General features: G+C 47.9%; 1 protein-coding gene across 1 annotated transcript; it reads left to right on the forward strand.

Annotated features, from left to right (window-relative positions):
• The first annotated feature begins 2508 nt into the window (after positions 1-2508).
• On the forward strand, positions 2509-4022 carry LOC119329002 (aspartyl protease family protein At5g10770-like). Its single transcript, XM_037601984.1, has 3 exons — positions 2509-2587; positions 2619-2662; positions 2724-4022. Exons 1-3 carry the CDS (start codon positions 2509-2511, stop codon positions 4020-4022), a joined length of 1422 nt encoding a protein of 473 aa, XP_037457881.1.
• The last annotated feature ends 13730 nt before the right edge of the window (positions 4023-17752 follow it).

Here is a 17752-nt window from a genome sequence, read left to right on the forward strand (position 1 = left end):
TGCCTGCCCTGGGACCGTCGCCCCCGCATGCCTCATTGGCCCCAACCCCATCCATTGATGCGGCACCACCTCCCGCCTGAAGGAGTGGTGGCCCTCACCTCAACGAAGGGTGATGGCCCTCACCGCATTGAAGGGCGGGGTCGCGCCAGATCTCCAGTGCTTGGATGAGCGTGGCGAGCTCCGACACAGCGGCGGACGCCTTGAGCTCCTCGTTGCTTCGGATCTCTTGTATCCTTTCGTGTGTAATCTGTTCATCTTGTGAAATAGAGCAACATTTTTGTGCTGGAACAACAAGTGATTGTTGATTATGTGTAAATAGAGTAATTTTGTATTGTGAAATTTATTTGTTCGTCGTCGATTCTTGGAACAACAACTGTTGATGGATACTGTAGTGTTTGTCGTCGTCCATTAGCTCTACGTGCACTGTTGGGTCAGGTTTTTCTAACAAAAAAATTCTTTGCCGACGGCAAAAATCTTTGCCGTCTGCCAAATGAAAAGCTGATGGCAAAGTACTCTTTGCCGATTTAGGCTTTGCCGACACTCTTTGTTGTCCGCCAGCTGACGGCAAAATCTTTGCGACAAACTGTTTGATTCTTGTAGTGCCACATGGATATGTGGGACATTGTCAGGAACGCCCGGGGTAGCCCGGTTGAAAACACTCCTGCGTTTGATTGTTCGGGCAGCACTTATGGGTTGTTGACAAACATACGAGTTGGATCCCGTACAATCCAGTTCCAGGGTAAACCTATTGTTGTCTTGTGATAGCCAAGCTGGATGTCAGGAATGCAACCTGGATGATCCGGCAATAGCGCGGACATCCGGGTAGGAACCCGGACAATGCAATAGTGAAAGTAGAAGTGGCTATTTGACAAGATTGATTTTGTGGATAGGCCGACCAAGGACTTTTTGGTAGAAATGTGAGTGGAATGATGCTGAGAAGATGTTGACTTGAGCAAATATTTCATGAACCCCTTTGATCACCTCTTAATATAGTGCGGGATCCCTACAACTCAAGATTTAACCGAAAAAACTATGCTTCTTTTCTCGTTGTCATCATGCTGGAGTCATATTCACTTTGGTGCCTCGATCCACGCACATAGATGCCAAAGGGACTAATAACTGTGTATTCACTTAACAAACATGATTAGTCTCCTGTATGTACTAGATCATGATGGCATGCATAGTCGCACCCATATATTTTGACAAAAAAAAATGATAGGAACATTACGAAGATGTAGGCGCCAAAAATCTCTAGTTTTTTTCCTACAATTCACAACATGGTCCCTCAATATAGGCAAGAAATATAAGTGAACAAACTCAAGGAAATTGAATTGTGAAAAATGGAATCAGATCAAATCACAGCCATCCAACGGAACATCATGCAAGTAAAGGCTTGTTCTCCCGTCTAGTCTAGAAATTAATAATTAAGTTGATTATTAGAAAAAACAGATGACCACATAAACCTGTTTATACAGAACAATCAAGACACTATTTCCTCAAGAAATGTGCATACTCTGAATAAACATCAAATTTTGAAGCATGCTTTAATTTTTTTGAAGCATTTAAACATCAAATTCATGTGAAAATTATAGAAGACGGTATATTTCCTACCACTAGTGGTTGGGGCACCACCTTATGGCGCTGCTTGAGAGTAAGTTGTGCGCATATTTCTATTTTAAAAAATACATAGAATCCCCACCTTCGTCTAAAAGAACATCTCAGAAAAAATCCTCACCTTCATCTAAAAAAATGTAAAACAAAATTACCACCGCAGCCTACCAGCGAGTGCCACCTTGCATAACCATGCATTTAACAAAAATATCAGAGGTCCTCACCCCATCTAAAAAATACATTTAAAAAATAATCCACACCTTCATCTAAAACAATTCTAAAAGATTTCTCACCGCGGCCAACCAGCTTGCGCCACGTGGTATAGCTGGTTGGCTGCCCTTCACATGTAGCCTAATAATAATCCACACTCTCATCTGAAACAATTTTAAAAGATTTCTCACCGCGGCTAACCAGCTTGCGCCATGTGGCATAGCTGGTTGGCCGCCCTTCATGTCTAGCTTAATAGGTTTAATGTCGCTCGAGGCTTGCTTCGGCTTTATCATTACTTGTTTTAGCAAACAAGCATAGGGTCCAAAATAAGGGGCATTAAAAAAGTTGAAGATTTAACCTAAGTGGTTAAAATTATTCGCAAAAAAAAACCCTAAGTGGTTAGAAGTTAGATGTTTGAGTTGGACTCTAAGAATAAATTGCACTCTAGTATCTAGTTACAAGGTAAGAAGTGGACGGTGAACGTACATGACAAAGGAGTGCGGGTTAACTCGAGGAGAGAAAGTATCCTTGTTTTTGTGCTAAGACAACCACGTACGGCTACACCCCATCAATCCTTGGTATAATCTTCGAGCCCATTTTCATTCTTAGTGATTGTTCAGTCCTTGGTATAATCATTGGTACATAGATTCTTGTACGTGTGCTTGGTGTATACTACTGTAACTTCCAATGGCTTCTCCCTTGTTCTTGTGCATCCTCCTGGTCGTATTTGGCAGCTACCTTTCCACCATTTCTGCTGCAGGCAACGGTAAGGAAAGCTTTGTTGTGGTGTCAACCAGCTCATTTCAGACACAAGATGTCTGCTCCACCTCCACATCAACAGGTACGTACGTGCATGAATTGAGCATGGCATAATTTTCGACGCTAACCGATCTGCATGTTAGGAACAGTCCTATGACACTCTGATGTTTCTTTTAGTGATGCCGCGGCCAGACCGCGCCGGCGCCGTTGTGCCGCTGTTGCACAGGCACGGACCCTGCGCCAAGTCGCCGTCCACCGACAAGCCATCATCTTTCGCCGAGGCGCTTCACAGAAGCCGTGTCCGCGCAGACTACATCATGAGCAGAGCACTGAGAGGGAGGGGCACCACAACCATCATGGAGGGCAAGGTGAGCATCCCGGCGCACCTGGGCACCTCTGTGGACTCGCAGGAGTACGTAGTGACATTGGGCCTGGGCACGCCGGCCGTGGAGCAGGTCCTCCTCATGGACACCGGCAGCGATCTGTCGTGGGTGCAATGCGCGCCATGCAACTCCACCGACTGCTACCCTCAGAAGGATCCTTTGTTCGACCCGCGCAAGTCCTCCACCTACGCACCCATCCCCTGCGGCTCCGACGTTTGCAAGAGCCTCCAGTCCAACCACTTGGGCAATGGCTGCAGCATGAACGACAATGGCACCCAGTCCCAGTGCGGGTATCGAGTCGAGTACGGAGGAGGTTTAAAGACCAGGGGCGTGTACAGCAACGAGGCGCTCACGCTGGCCCCCGGCGAAGTGGTCAAGGACTTCCATTTCGGATGTGCATACAAGCAGCGCGGCGCCGACGACAAGACCGACGGCCTGCTCGGGCTCGGCGGGGCGCCCCAGTCGCTCCCGGTCCAGACCTCCGCCCTCTACGGCGGCTCCTTCTCCTACTGCCTCCCGCCGGTGAGCAGCGGCACCGGGTTCCTAGCCCTTGGCGCTCCCAGCAACACCTCGGGCTTCTCATTCACGCCGATGACTGACTTCATGGATGACGGAACCTCCTACCTGGTGAAGCTCACCGGCATCAGCGTCGGCGGGAAGCAGCTCCGCATCCCACGGAAGGTGTTTGAGGGGGGCCTGATCGTGGACTGCGGCAATATCATCTCACATCTGCCGTCGACGCCCTACGCTAAACTCCGGTCCGCGTTCCGGGCGGCCATGGCGGCTTACCCGCTCATCCCGAGCGACGACGACGACACATGCTACAACTTCACCGGATACAGCGACGTTACCGTGCCCAAGGTCGCTCTCACGTTCACCGGCGGCGTCACGGTCGACCTCGATGTCCCCAATGGGGTTCTGTTGGATGGCTGTCTGGCCTTCACCGAGTCCGGGTCAGATGGTTACGTCGGGTTCCTCGGCAATGTCCAAATGAGAACGTTGGAGATGTTGTACGACGCTAGGGGTGGTGGACTCGGATTCCGGGCAGGTGCGTGCTGACCCCTCAAGCTATATCTCAATCAGGAGCTAGCTTGCCAAAAAATAAGATCGGTTTGCTGTTAACTTCTCGACTGCTCGACAGTGGGTGACCCGTGTCCGATCATTCCGTCGTTGTTATTTTCCGTTTTTGTCCAATTCTATCTTGATGTCATTTGTAATCTGTTCTATCTACTTAAAAAGAATGTAAGGTTTCATCTGTCACTTTTCTTCCCTTTCGTCCAACCTTTCTTGTGTGATAATCAATCATGTATTAATTTGCTTACATTCTGAACCAATTTTACTTTAATTTACCTACCAAAATTCTTATCAAACTATAAGTTAAATCACAGGCATAATTTAATAATTATTTACTTACACAATCGCCAATATGGGCCGATAAATTATAAACTGATGTATTAGAATATTTATACCCGTTGCAATTGTTCTAGTAAGAGGATATGATGTAATAACTCCTCTACATTTTTAAACTCTGCAACTAAGCAAATACATCATATGCAATACCTTGAATCTACCTTAATGGTACAATCCTATACTATGTCAATGCAAGTAAAGTAGTATATCATATCCAAATCCATCCTATTATTATTACATATAAAAAATAGTTGATGGGATCACCAGAAAAAAGATAAATAACTTTAAAAAAATCCCACAATAATTAGAAACATCTAGCCTTTAATCCGGTGGGCCTATTTTCGTCAATGCACTAGAACCTTCAGTAGATCTTCATAATCCAGGTGACCCGTACCTTACGCAGCAAAATCACAATAAATCTCATAAGCCAGGTGTACCCTCCACCCTACCCACAAAAATAACAACCAATCTCGATGATAGTAGGTTGGACCATCCAACGTACACGAGATAATTGCATCTATAGTCCTTGTACCTGCTGGCGATGTCCAACTTAGTCATGGAACTTGCGTATTGCTTCAATATGGTCCCGGTACATGAAAACACGTGATCAATACGGTCCCTAAGGTTGAAACGCCGGTCCTGGCTGTAAGCTTTGCATACGTGTTGTGTATTCTGCCGTATGCCACGTCAGACTGGCCCCGCTCGTCAGGTTGGACCCATATGTCAGTGGGGTATTGAGAAATAGAAGAAATATCGCGCGGGGGTGCTGTGGTTCGAACCCGCAACATGTGGGCCGAAGAAGCGCGCTAGCCACCAGACCAAGCGTATACGCATGATATTTGAGGAGATGCACACCCTATATATGTAATCCTCTTTACAAGAAATATATTTAGTTTTTTTTGAGTAAAAAGAAATATAATTAGGTATTCACAGTCTTTTTTTGGGCTGTACGGGCATGTTCCTTTTGTTTTATAGCTACGGCCCAGCTGTCTTCTGCGTGTTCTGTTTTTTCGTTCGTGTTCATTTTTTTGGCAGCCTCCTATTTGGCGCGAGCAAACCCTAAAAAAAGGGCACGAGCAACCTGGTGCGTACCCCACTGAGCCCACTGCATACAAATTTTTTGAAATTGCGAATATTTTTTAATTCACAAGTTTTTAAGAACCGGTCAACATTTTAAAAAATTGCGCTGAACATTTTTCGAATTTAAAACTTGTTTTTAGAATTGAAAAAATGTTCACCATATTTTTTAAGTACGCTTTTTGGAGCTCGTTAACAAGTTTTTTTGCATAGGCAAACTTTCTTTTAATTTCTGAATAACTTTTGAAATTCATAAACATTTTGTTTGTGGTGAACATTTTCTGAATTCATCAATATTTTTTTAAACAGTGAACATTTCTCAAAATTTAGGAAATATATTTTTCTAAACCCGAAGCATTTTCTCAAAATTTAGGACTATAGATGCAATTATCTCAACGTGCACTCAACTCCCAATCCAAAAAGGTTGGACCATCCCAGGATTAGAAAGAAAAAGTCACACTGGTCCCACAATAAAAAATCTGAACATCACACGTCTAAAAAAAATAGCACTAATGTTCCTAGAAAAGAAAATCAAAAAAATGTGTAAAAGGGTACAATCTCTCGACAATCAAACATGACCAAACTCTCACGATTATGTACAAAGATACAACCTCCAAACAAAACCAAACTAGTAGATAAGACCACTCGGCATCCAAACAACCTTTCTTTCCACCATGCAAACATGATCAACCCAGCCATCCTAAAATACGTTCTCCAGGCAATGCTTCGACCAACTCAAAGATTCATTGTCCTCTAGATTTCAAAGTGCCCCTTCTAAATCATCATCCTCTGGAGTCAACAAGTGGCACTTTGGCATTGTCTTCCTGCAGTGGTTCATCGGACATTCGGTGCAATCACCGAAAAGTGCATAAGGGTTAAGAAGGGTTAATGTGCAGGTAAGTTCCAGATGTACCGGACACCGGAGTATACCAAAAATCCGTTGGCTTACTCTTTTGACGGAGCCAAATAAGCGTTGGACTCCAAGTGGGAGGACTGGGAGTCCACCCCTACTCCTAATAGGAGTTGGCGCCAAGGGGGAGAGGACTTGGACTCCAAGTCCAATCATATTCCTACTAGGATTCCCCCTTTTCCCTTCCATGGCCGCCTAGCCCAATAAGGCCAGGGTGCCTCCCCTCAGCCCATGCCAGCCCTTGGGACGTGACGGACCGACTTGTGGACTTCTGGACCCCTCCGGAATCCTTCGAAACCTTCTGGAAGCTTCCCGATACAATATTGAAAAAACTACACATTTTTCCAGAACCCAAAATATGACTTCCCATATATAAATCTTTACCTCTCGACCATTACGAGACTCCTTGTGACGTCCACGATCTCATCCGAGACTCCGAACAACATTCGGTTACCAATCATCAAATATCCCAATACTACTCTAGCATCAACGAACGTTAAGCATGCGACCCTGCGGGTTCCAGAATCATGTAGTCATGACCGAGACACCTCTCCGGTCAATAACCAATAGCAGGACCTGGATGCCCATATTGATTCCTACATTTTCCACGAAGATCTTTTATCGGCTGAACCACGATGTCAAGGGTTCGGTTAATCCCATACGCAATTCCCTTTGTCCGGCGATATGTTACTTGCCCAAGATTCGATCGTCGGTATCTCCATGCCTAATTCAATCTCATTACCGGCAAGTCTCTTTACTCGTTCCGTAATACAAGATCTCATGACTAACTCATTAGCCGCATTGCTTGCAAGCTCTTTATGATATTGTATTACTGAGAGGGCCCAGAGATATCTCTCCATCATACGGAGTGACAAATCGCAGTCACGATCCATGCCAACTCAACAGACACCTTCGGAAATACCTGTAGAGCATCTTTATGGTCACCCAATTATGAAGTGACGTTTGATAGAACACAAGATATTCCTCTGGTATCCGGGAGTTTCATGATCTCATGGTCTTAGGAATATATACTTGACATGAAGAAAGCTATAGCAATAAACTCAAGTGATACGATCAAATGCTAAGCTTACAGTTGGGCATTGTCCATCATATTATTCTCCTAATGATTTGATCCCGTTATCAAATGACAACTCATGTCTATGGTTAGGAAACCTTAACCATGTTTGATCAACGAGCTAGTCTAGTAGAGGCTCACTAGGGGCATGGTGCTTGTTTATGTAACCACACATGTATTTAAATTTATGGTTAATACAATTCTAGCATGAATAATAAACATTTATCATGAACGGGAAATATGATTTATTATTGCCTGTAGGGCATATTTCCAACAATCTCCCACTTGCACTAGAGTCAATAATGTAGTTCACATCGCCATGTGATTAACGCCCAATGAGTTCTGGGGTTTGATCATGTTTTGCTTATGAGAGAGGTTTTAGTCAATGGGTCTGGAACATTGAGATCCGTGTGTACCTTGCAAATCTTTATGTCATACTATAGATGCTGCTAGCATGCTCCAACTGACCGCTGTCGTGGTTCTAAGTCTGACAGTAATGTAGGGGGGTAGGTATGGAGAGGCAAGATCTTAGCTATGGAGTAGTTGTAAGCACACGAGGTTTACGAGTTCAGGCCCTTCTCGGAGGAAGTAATAGCCCTACATCTCGGAGCCCGGAGGCGGTCGACTGGATTATGTGTATATGAATTACAGGCGTGCGAACCCTTTACACCGAGGAGGGGGGTGGCTTATATAGAGTTCGCCAGACCCCTCCGGCCCTCAGTTATGCAGGGTTTCAAATACATTAAGGTCGGGCGTTACTGGTAACGCCCCTAATAAAGTGCTATGATGACCATAAAAGCTACTTAATGACCGTCCGTTAGTGTGCGGAGTGACTTTAGGTCTCCTGGCCGTCGAGTGGTTGGATCTTGGTCGAGTGTCTTCGAGTCTGTCGAGTGGAACACCTCCAAGTCGATTGAAAGGTGATTTCTTCTAGAGATGTCCTTGGGTAGGTCAGTTAGGACAGGTCTATGACCCTACCCTAGGTACATAGCTTCATCATTAGCCCCCGAATGGATCGAGGTTTGAGTGGGGAAGGAGTTGAGAACTTCTCCGACTCATTTTTCATGCCATGAGCATATCTTGTTTCGGATCAATGAACCTGAGTGATGACAGCAACTTTCTTTTCAGTTGCCTTGATCCATTCTTAGTTTTTTGTCGAGTGAGTTTCTTTACTTGAAAAGCTCCGAGTGACGGTGTGGAGGAGATCTTCCGTCTGACAAGTTGTTCTGCTGCCCGCAGATTTCACGGGATTCGAATTTTGGGAAGCGCGCGGGACGGGGGAGGCCGCAGTAATCGGATGGGATAGGGCGGAGCCGCCTCGATCTCCATGCCACCTTTTCTGCCACGTATCGCACGCACGATTGTGACGGGATTTGACAGATCGTCCGGGCCTACCAGTCAGCCACTCGGAAGCGACCTCATATAAGGCGTTGGACCGGGGTTTCTTGAACAGTGCGTTCTCATTTCCTCTTCTCCTCTTCAGGCTTCTTCGTCGCGCTCGCTCTCGCCCCAGCGCCGCCGCTCCGTACGTGTCTCATCGGCGATGATGGGGAAGGAGAAGATGGCGGCTCTGGAGCGGGCGAAGAAGGCGACGGCAAAGGCGAAGGGGAAGGTGACCAGTCGGGGTTGATCTTCCTCACGAGCCGGCCTGCCGAAGGGCTGGATCCAGGGCAACTGGATCCGCTCGGTGATCCGCCAGGAAGACCTCGACGACCTAGCCGAAGGAGGACTGATCCCCCATGGATCGGCGCGGCTTCCGGGGAAGGAATCCGAGCCGCAACCTCGGGAGGGTGAGTGCGTTCTCCTTGCCACCCACGTCGACCGTGGATTTTCCTTGCCTCCTCACCCTTTCTTTTGGGGATTTCTAAATTTCTTTGGGGCACAACTCCACCACTTCACTCCCAACACAATCGTGTATCTCGCTGCTTTCGTGTCTTTGTGCGAGAATTTCTTGGGTTGTCGGCCTCACTGGGGTCTTTTCAAGCACATTTTCACCTGTCGTTCTCAGACGGTGAAAAAGGCCAATCCGAGTGACGAGAGAACACAAGTGATTCAGATGTGTGGGGGTCTTGGTGTTCAGATGAGAGGGAAAAGTTCCTTTCTGGCCATGATTCTTCCCGACTCGGTCCGCGGATGGCAGTCGACCTGGTTTTACTGCAAAGACCAGCCGACACTAGGGCAGTCGACTGGCGTCCCTCCTTTTACCATGGACCGAGCGAGGAAACCCTCCCCTTTGAAGGTGCTCCCGGAGGAGAAGGCGCAAGTTAGGGTGCTGGTCGAACGAGTGGTCCAGCTTATCCGTGACGGGGTCACTGGTATGGATCTCTTGGAGGTTTTCCTTCGGCGGCGCATCCAGCCTCTTTAAGCTCATGACCATCCGATGTGGATGTATTCGGGTCTTGACGACACCACTCGGATTCACCCGGAGGAGGTCGATGACGACACACTGGAGGGGTGGCTGTCGGGCATCACCGGAAACAAGGACAACCCCAGGGGAGCCAGGAGAGTTCCTCCATTCGACCAGTCCCACGAACTAGAAAAGGTCCGATTCTGAGCTTTTGATTATAATCTGAATTCACTCACGCAGCTGTCTATACTGCGTCGACTGACTTTATTCTTCCTGCTTTCTTTCAGGCCCTTATCGAAATGTACTCAGTGCCCAACGGAGAGCAAGAGCAAGATCTGGAAGGAGAGGCGAGCGGCGGCGACAGTGGCGAATGGCATTCTGACGGAGAAGAGGACGAAGAAAGCGACGACTCAAGTGACGAAGAAGAAGTCGAGTCGCCTCCTTGCAGGGAGAGGCGATCCAAGCTTGACCAAGAACGACCGAGCGCCCGTGAAAAGGCGATTGCTCAGTCTGGTCAGTCTTCAAAGCGTCCTCGGACATCTTCACCAACCCCAACTGAAAAAGTGTCAAAGCATCTCAAAGTTGCAGAGTAGAAGCCTCGGAAGGCGTTGCCAAAGATTAAGATTGACATCCCCGTCGCTTCTGCGTGAGTGTCTCCCTTTGTATTCACTCGACGCTCCGTGCTGTTTTTTTCTTGATTTAACCAGACGAACTTTGGAACTGGCAGCGCTGCTACTTTCGGGACCTCAGCTTACAGAGATGAGGATGAGGTAATGGAGGATGCAGTCACTTCCAATCTGGGTATGATTTCTGTCATTCTGTCTTTATTTGGTCGACTCAACTGCAATGTGTACCATTGGGTGATGTGATTTTGGCGATTGATCTTTGAATAGCTCCTAACATTATTGACCTCCCCGATGATGATGATGAAGAGCCTGAGAGGCCTTTGACGAGGAAAAATAGGAAAGCTCCTGCAAGCAAGGTGCCACAGTCGACGCCGATGGCGGAACCAGTCGTTCAGGACGCTGGTGATGCCAATCGGGGTTCTGTTACCTTCGCCGTACCATTGTCGAGTGCCCTGCCTTCTTCGTTGACTGCTCAAGCTCCTGCCGACCCACCTTCAGTTTTTGCGATCCATCATGTCCCAGAGGACGAAGTGAATGCTGCCAAGGAAGCCATACGCCAGGCGGGCATTATGATGGAGAAGGTGAAGATGGTGCGGGAGGCCAGTCAGGCCGCCTATGACGCCATCTCGGCTCTCCAAAGCAATGTTCAGGTTAGCTGGTCACCACTTGTTCTGTTAGGATATGCTATCTGGAGACTCTCTTTCCGAAAATCTTTGCATCTGTACACCCACTGGGTGCGTTGATTGAATTTTTGGACTAGTGGGGGCACGCTGAGTGCACCCACTGGGTGTAGTCCCCGAGACTACGGTGGACTACTAGCATTCGACTGTAGTCTTTGTATTTTGATTCTTTCACTCGATCTGGTCTGGCCGTGTCGAGTGTAAACCGAACCGGTGGGGGCACGCAAAGTGCACCCACTGGGTGTAGTCCCCGAGACTATGGTGGACTGCGGGCAGTCGACCGTAGTCTTAGTATTGATTGTCTTTATCGTTTTTCGCTGTAAAATAACTTCACCTCCCTGTTTGCAAAAATCTTGCGATCTTGGAGCTCGCTTTGCTGACTTGGAGAAACATCAGATCCAGCTAAACCTTGACTTGGAATTGGCCAAGACAGAGCTGCAAAAGGCCAAGGACGACGCCAATGGTAAGACGAGCTTGTCGACTGGTTTGTCTTAGGCTTGAGTACCCTTCTGCTCTTTCTGAATCAAGCACCATTTCTTTGCAGAAAAACTGAATGAAGCTCTGGCGAAGACGGATCAGGATTTGGCTGCTGCTCAAAAGAAAGCTGACGACAGAACCGCTCTGGCTGAACAAAAACTGGCTTCAGTCGGCCAATTGGAAGAAGAGAACGCCAAGATGAAATCTGCCCTGAACGAAGCCAACAAGGAGTGCACGTGCTTGAAGAAAAACAATGTCAACCTGTACGAGAAGATGGAAGGCATCGCTCGCAGGAGGGACGATCTAGAGAGTTATCCGAGGAGCCTTGCCAAGAAGTTTTTCATCAAGCTTGAAGGTATACATTTTGTTCCGACTGATGTTTTTTTTGTCGACTCAGCATACGAAAATTGACTTATCCTTGGATCGTGAATGCAGAGTTTTGCCAGAACTTCGAGGAGGAGACTGGGCGGATTGAGCCAGGTTTGGACCCCATCAACTCTCCCGTGAAAGATGAAACTGCCATGAATCTGCTCCGACTGGAATCCCACATCGACGGTGTTGTGGACTACTTGGCTCGAATGAAGGTCGCCACGTCACGGATCGACACAACACTTTGGCCAGGGGCCACGCTCCAGAATGATCTCGAGTCTTTGATGAATCGACTTAACGAGATCCCTGGTCGAGTGCAGGAGTGGAAGAAATCTTCTGCCTGGTGTGGTGCTGATGTGGCTCTGTCTTTGGTTTGTATCCACTGCAAGGAGGTGCGACAATATAAGCTGGCAGCAATCAAGGTCTCCAACACCCAGAGGCATGACTTCCGATCTTTTATGGAGACTTTTATTGCTGCAGCCACTCGGATCACCGACGGCGTCGACCTGGACGAGTTCGTCGAGCCTGCCAGTCCTCCTCCTGCGGAGTGAACAAACTTTTATGCCCCACCTTAAATTTGCCTCGGAATGCTGAGTGGTTTTTGTAACCGTTAAACTCTTTCGGGCTGAATGCCCGAACACTTCAATCTGCGGTCTGCAACCTTTAGGATTTATCTGAACTTGGTTTATCGTTGAATATCTTCACGAATTCTCCGTCGAGTGGAACTCGTTCTTCACTCGAGACAACTTTTGTATTTGTGGTGCAGCTCCGAAGGAGAAGGTAGCAGTCGAGCTGCACCTCGTCGTCCTTGCAGGTCGGGATGGAGCGCACATTGTGTTTGTGGCGAAGCTCCAAAGGAGAAGGTGGCAGTCGACCTGCACCTCGTCGTCCTTGCGGATCGGGATGGAGCGCATGTTGTATTTGTGGCAAAGCTCCCAAGGAGAAGGTGGCAGTCGACCTACACCTCGTCGTCCTTGCGGATTGGGATGGAGCGCATGTTGTATTTGTGGCGAAGCTCCGAAGGAGAAGGTGGCAGTCGACCTGCACCTCGTCGTCCTTGCGGATTGGGATGGAGTGCACGTTGTATTTGTGGCGAAGCTCCGAAGGAGAAGGTGGCAGTCGACCTGCACCTCGTCGTCCTTGCGGATTGGGATGTGTTTCGTACTTAGGCAAGTACTGGACTGCAGCTAAGCCTCCGAGTGGGAGGTTCGCTCTCCACTCGGTAGGATTTTTCAAACTTAGGCGAGTACTGGACTGCAGCTAAGCCCCCGAGTGGGAGGGTCGCTCTCCACTCGGTAGGATTTTTCAAACTTAGGCGAGTACTCGACTGCAGCTAAGCCTCCGAGTGGGAGGGTCGCTCTCCACTCGGTAGGATTTTTCAAACTTAGGCGAGTACTGGACTGCAGCTAAGCCCCCGAGTGGGAGGGTCGCTCTCCACTCGGTAGGATTTTTCAAACTTAGGCGAGTACTGGACTGCAGCTAAGCCCCCGAGTGGGAGGCTGGATCTCCACTCGGTAGGACTTTTCAAATACTTATGCGAGTACTGGACTATAGCTAAGCCCCCGAGTGGGAGGCTGGCTCACCACTCGGTAGGATTTTCAAATACTTAGGCGAGTACTGGACTGCAGCTAAGCCCCCGTGTAACACCCCGGATGTAACTTACCCAATTTGTACTCCAACTCTTGCCATTTCCGGCGTTAAGTTATTTTATTTTCTCGGGTTCGGGTTTTTGTCTCCGTGTGTTGTTATCGTTGTCATGCATCTCATATCATGTCATCATGTGTATTGCATTTGCATATGTGTTCGTCTCATGCATTCGAGCATTTTCCCCGTTGTCCGTTTTGCATTCCGGCGCTTCGTTCTCCTCCGGTGGTCATTTCTACCTTTCTTTCGTGTGTGGGGATTAAACATTTCCGGATTGGACCGAGACTTGCCAAGTGGCCTTGGTTTACTACCGGTAGACCGCCTGTCAAGTTTCGTATCATTTGGACTTAGTTTGATACTCCAACGGTTAACCGAGGGACCGAAAAGGCCTTGTGTGTGTTGCAGCCCAACACCCCTCCAATTTGGCCCAAAACCCACCTAACTCTGCTCCATCATCTAGAGTGTTCGATCACGATCGCGTGGCCGAAAACCGCACCTCATTTGGACTCTCCTAGCTCCTTCTATGGCTATAAATAGAACCCCTCCTAAAAATCCCGGATCCCCTCCATCCCTAACCTCAGATCCATTTCCCCCGCGTCGCACCGGACAAAAACCCGCCGACGGACATTGTCCGCTTCCCCGTCGCCGCCATGTGTCGCCACGCCGTTGGTCCGCGCCCCGCGGGACCGCATTGCCGCCGCCTCGGTCCCGCCGGCCCGCTCGGCCTGGCCCGGGCCCCCGAGGCCCATCTCCCGGGTGCCCCGCGCCTCCTCCGCCTCGCCGCCAGGGCCTCCGCGCCCTCGAGTGCCGCCGCACGCTGCCTCGAGTGCCGGCCGCCTCTGCCGCCCGCTAGCTCGTCGCCGGCACCGACCCCGCCACCTTGTCCGGCCGCGCCAAGGCCACCGGAGCAGCTCCGCCTTGCCGCACCTCCGTCCCGGTGTCCTTCTTCGACCCCCCTCACTCCGGCGACCTTCTCTCCGGCGAGAACCACGACTCCGGCCGGCCATCCTCGGGTCGCGCGCGCCGCCAGCTACAGTGCTGCTACAGTGGATTCGATCTGGATCTGAGATTCGGTTGTTATTTTTCCCGAAACCCTAGCTTAAGTGTTCCTGTTCATGGCATCATATCTCCTCATCCATAACTCCGTTTTTGGCATATGGCATATCAAATTGTTCATCTCAGAGAGTACATCATTTCATTCCATTGCATCATTTTCATTTGAGTTCATCTTGATGCCCGAAATGCTGTTAGAAGAGGGCTACTTGAGTTAATTGTCAGATCTGCTACTCCATCTTAGACATTTGTCATTTTTGCCATGATTATTGTGTGCATGTTATGCCCTGATGCTCTACATATGTTTTGTTAAGGGTTTTGTCATCTTTCCATAGGTGCAACCCATGTATTCTTGTGATGAGTGTGGTGACTAGTGCAAGCTTGCAAAGTGAGGCACTTGGTAATTCTGTTTTCAGGGACTTAGCAATTCCACTAAGTCCTTGACCTGTTTATCTCATGATGCCATATGTTCATGTTGTTTCCTAGTGATCCATGCCTCTTTTGAGGATGATCAGTAAAGGAGTTTTGTTAATATTGTAGTGCTCTATCCATCCATGTATTTGTTTGCAATTATGGAGCACCCTAGCTTGAGTCAATCGAGCTCTATTTTTGCTACTTTGTGAATCTAGGCAGATTGTCAACTTGTTTGCAATTTTGCCGATGATGTTGTAGTTGATCTGTGCATGCTATGCCATTGTTCTTGCCATTTATAGCTTGTATTTTGTGTGTTCTTGATAGATGTATGCTTGTATTGTCATGACTTGCACCGTAGTGAGTGCATCGAGCTCGTAAACATGCCTACTTGAGTTATGTTTCAGCATGTGCCAGTTTTCACTAAGTCTGAAAACTGATTATGTTTTTGCTATGTTCATGTGCTTGTTAGTATATTTTCTGATCCCTTTTGGCTCAAGGTCACTAAGGGACTTTTGTTAAGCTATTTGATTAGATCCATGCCATGTTTTACTTTGCCATGTTCAGGTCCTGTAGCATGTTGTTTTGTTGCTCCGAAGAGAGCTACTTGGTCTGAAATTCCAGACAAGTGTTAATTTCACAAAGTCTGAGATTAGTTTGCCATATGCATTTTTGCCATGCTTGTTTGAACCTGTTAATGAATGAATTGGCCGTAGCTCAGTGCTAGACTTTTGTTAAGCATCTTGAATGCTTCCCTGCCATGTATTTTGATGCCATGTTTGAGTGCTGTAGCATGTTCATCTCATTGCAGTTAGATGCCTACTTGCTGTAAATCGCAGACCGGTGTCATTTGAATCGCTTGCCATTTCCAAACCGTAACTCCGATTCCGGCGTTCTTTATATCGTTTTCAAGAGATTTCATCTCATCTTTCCAGTGGCACACTTGGATTTCCAAGTTGAGGCCAGGTTCATGCATTTCCTGTCATATCTTGCATATGCATCCCGCATCGCATCCCGCATAGCATACCATCATTGCATCTTATTGTTTGAGCTTGCACGTGGTTGATTGTATCCTTGTTGATTGTTTGTCTTGTTTGGGTAGAGCCGGGAGATGAGTTCGCTAACGAGGAGCCCGTTGAGTTTGCTTTCGAGGATCCAGTCAACTCTGATAGCTTTGCAGGCAAGATAATCATACCCTCGAAATCACTACTATCTTTGCTATGCTAGTTTGCTCGCTCTTTTGCTATGCCAAGGCTACGATGCCTACCATTTGCTTGCCAACCTCCCAAATTGCCATGTAAAAACTCTAACCCACCATGTCCTAGCAAACCGTTGATTGGCTATGTTACCGCTTTGCTCAGCCCCTCTTATAGCGTTGCTAGTTGCAGGTGAAGATTGAAGGCCGTTCCCTATTGGAACATCTATTTACGTGTTGGGATATCATTATATTGCCATGTTATCTTAATGCATCTATATACTTGGTAAAGGGTGGAAGGCTCGGCCTCTCGCCTAGTGTTTTGTTCCACTCTTGCCGCCCTAGTTTCCATCATATCGGTGTTATGTCCCCGGATTTTGCGTTCCTTACGCGGTTGGGTTATAATGGGAACCCCTTGATAGTTTGCCTTGATTAAAGCTTTTCCAGCAATGCCCAACCTTGGTTTTACCATTTGCCACCTAACCTCTTTTCCCTTGGGTTTCTGGAGCCCGAGGGTCATCTTATTTTAAACCCCCCGGGCTAGTGCTCCTCTGAGTGTTGGTCCACCTCGTCAGCCGCCGGTGGCTACCAGGGGCAACTCTGGGCTGGCCTACCGGAAGTCTGGACAATCTGAGTGTGCCTTGAGAACGAGATATGTGCAGCTCCTATCGGGATTTGTCGGTACATTCGGGCGGTGTTGCTGGTCTTGTTTTAACCTGTCGAAGTGTCTTGAAGAACCGAGGTACCGAGTCTGATCGGAACATCTCGGGAGGAGGTCTATTCCTTCGTTGACCGTGAGAGCTTGTCATGGGCTAAGTTGGGACTCCCCTGCAGGGATTTGAACTTTTGAAAGCCGTGCCCGCGGTTATGGGCAGATGGGAATTTGTTAATGTCCGGTTGTAGATAACTTGAATCTTAATTTAATTAAAATGAATCAACCGAGTGTGTTACCGTGATGGCCTCTTCTCGGCGGAGTCCGGGAAGTGGACACGGTGTTGGAGTAATGCTTGCGTAGGATGTCCTTTAGTTTCTCGTTCGCGCTTTGCCTCCTCTTCTCGCTCTCTTTTGCGAATAAGTTAGCCACCATATATGCTACTCGCTTGCTGCAGCTCCACACATATATTTACCTTACCTTACCTATAAGCTTAAATAGTCTTGATCGCGAGAGTGCGAGAGTGCTGAGTCCCTGTGGCTCATAGATTACTATTACACCAGATGCAGGTCCAGGTGATTCCGCTCTAGGTGACGCGTACGAGCTCAAGTGGGAGTTCGACGAGGACTCTCAACGTTACTATGTTTTCTTTCCTGATGATCAGTAGTGGTGCCCTGTTGGGGGTGATCGGGTCCATGTCGCTTGTTGGGTTATCTTCCATTTTGGCGTCGTAGTCGGGCCATGAGTGTTTGGATGATGTATGTTATTTATGTACTTGATTGACGTGGCGAGTGTAAGCCAACTATGTTATCCCTTTTCGTTATCTATATTACATGGGATGTTTGTGATGATTACCTGACTTG

The sequence above is a fragment of the Triticum dicoccoides genome, chromosome 7A (genome assembly GCF_002162155.2).
Source record: "Triticum dicoccoides isolate Atlit2015 ecotype Zavitan chromosome 7A, WEW_v2.0, whole genome shotgun sequence".
Lineage (NCBI taxonomy): Eukaryota > Viridiplantae > Streptophyta > Magnoliopsida > Poales > Poaceae > Triticum > Triticum dicoccoides.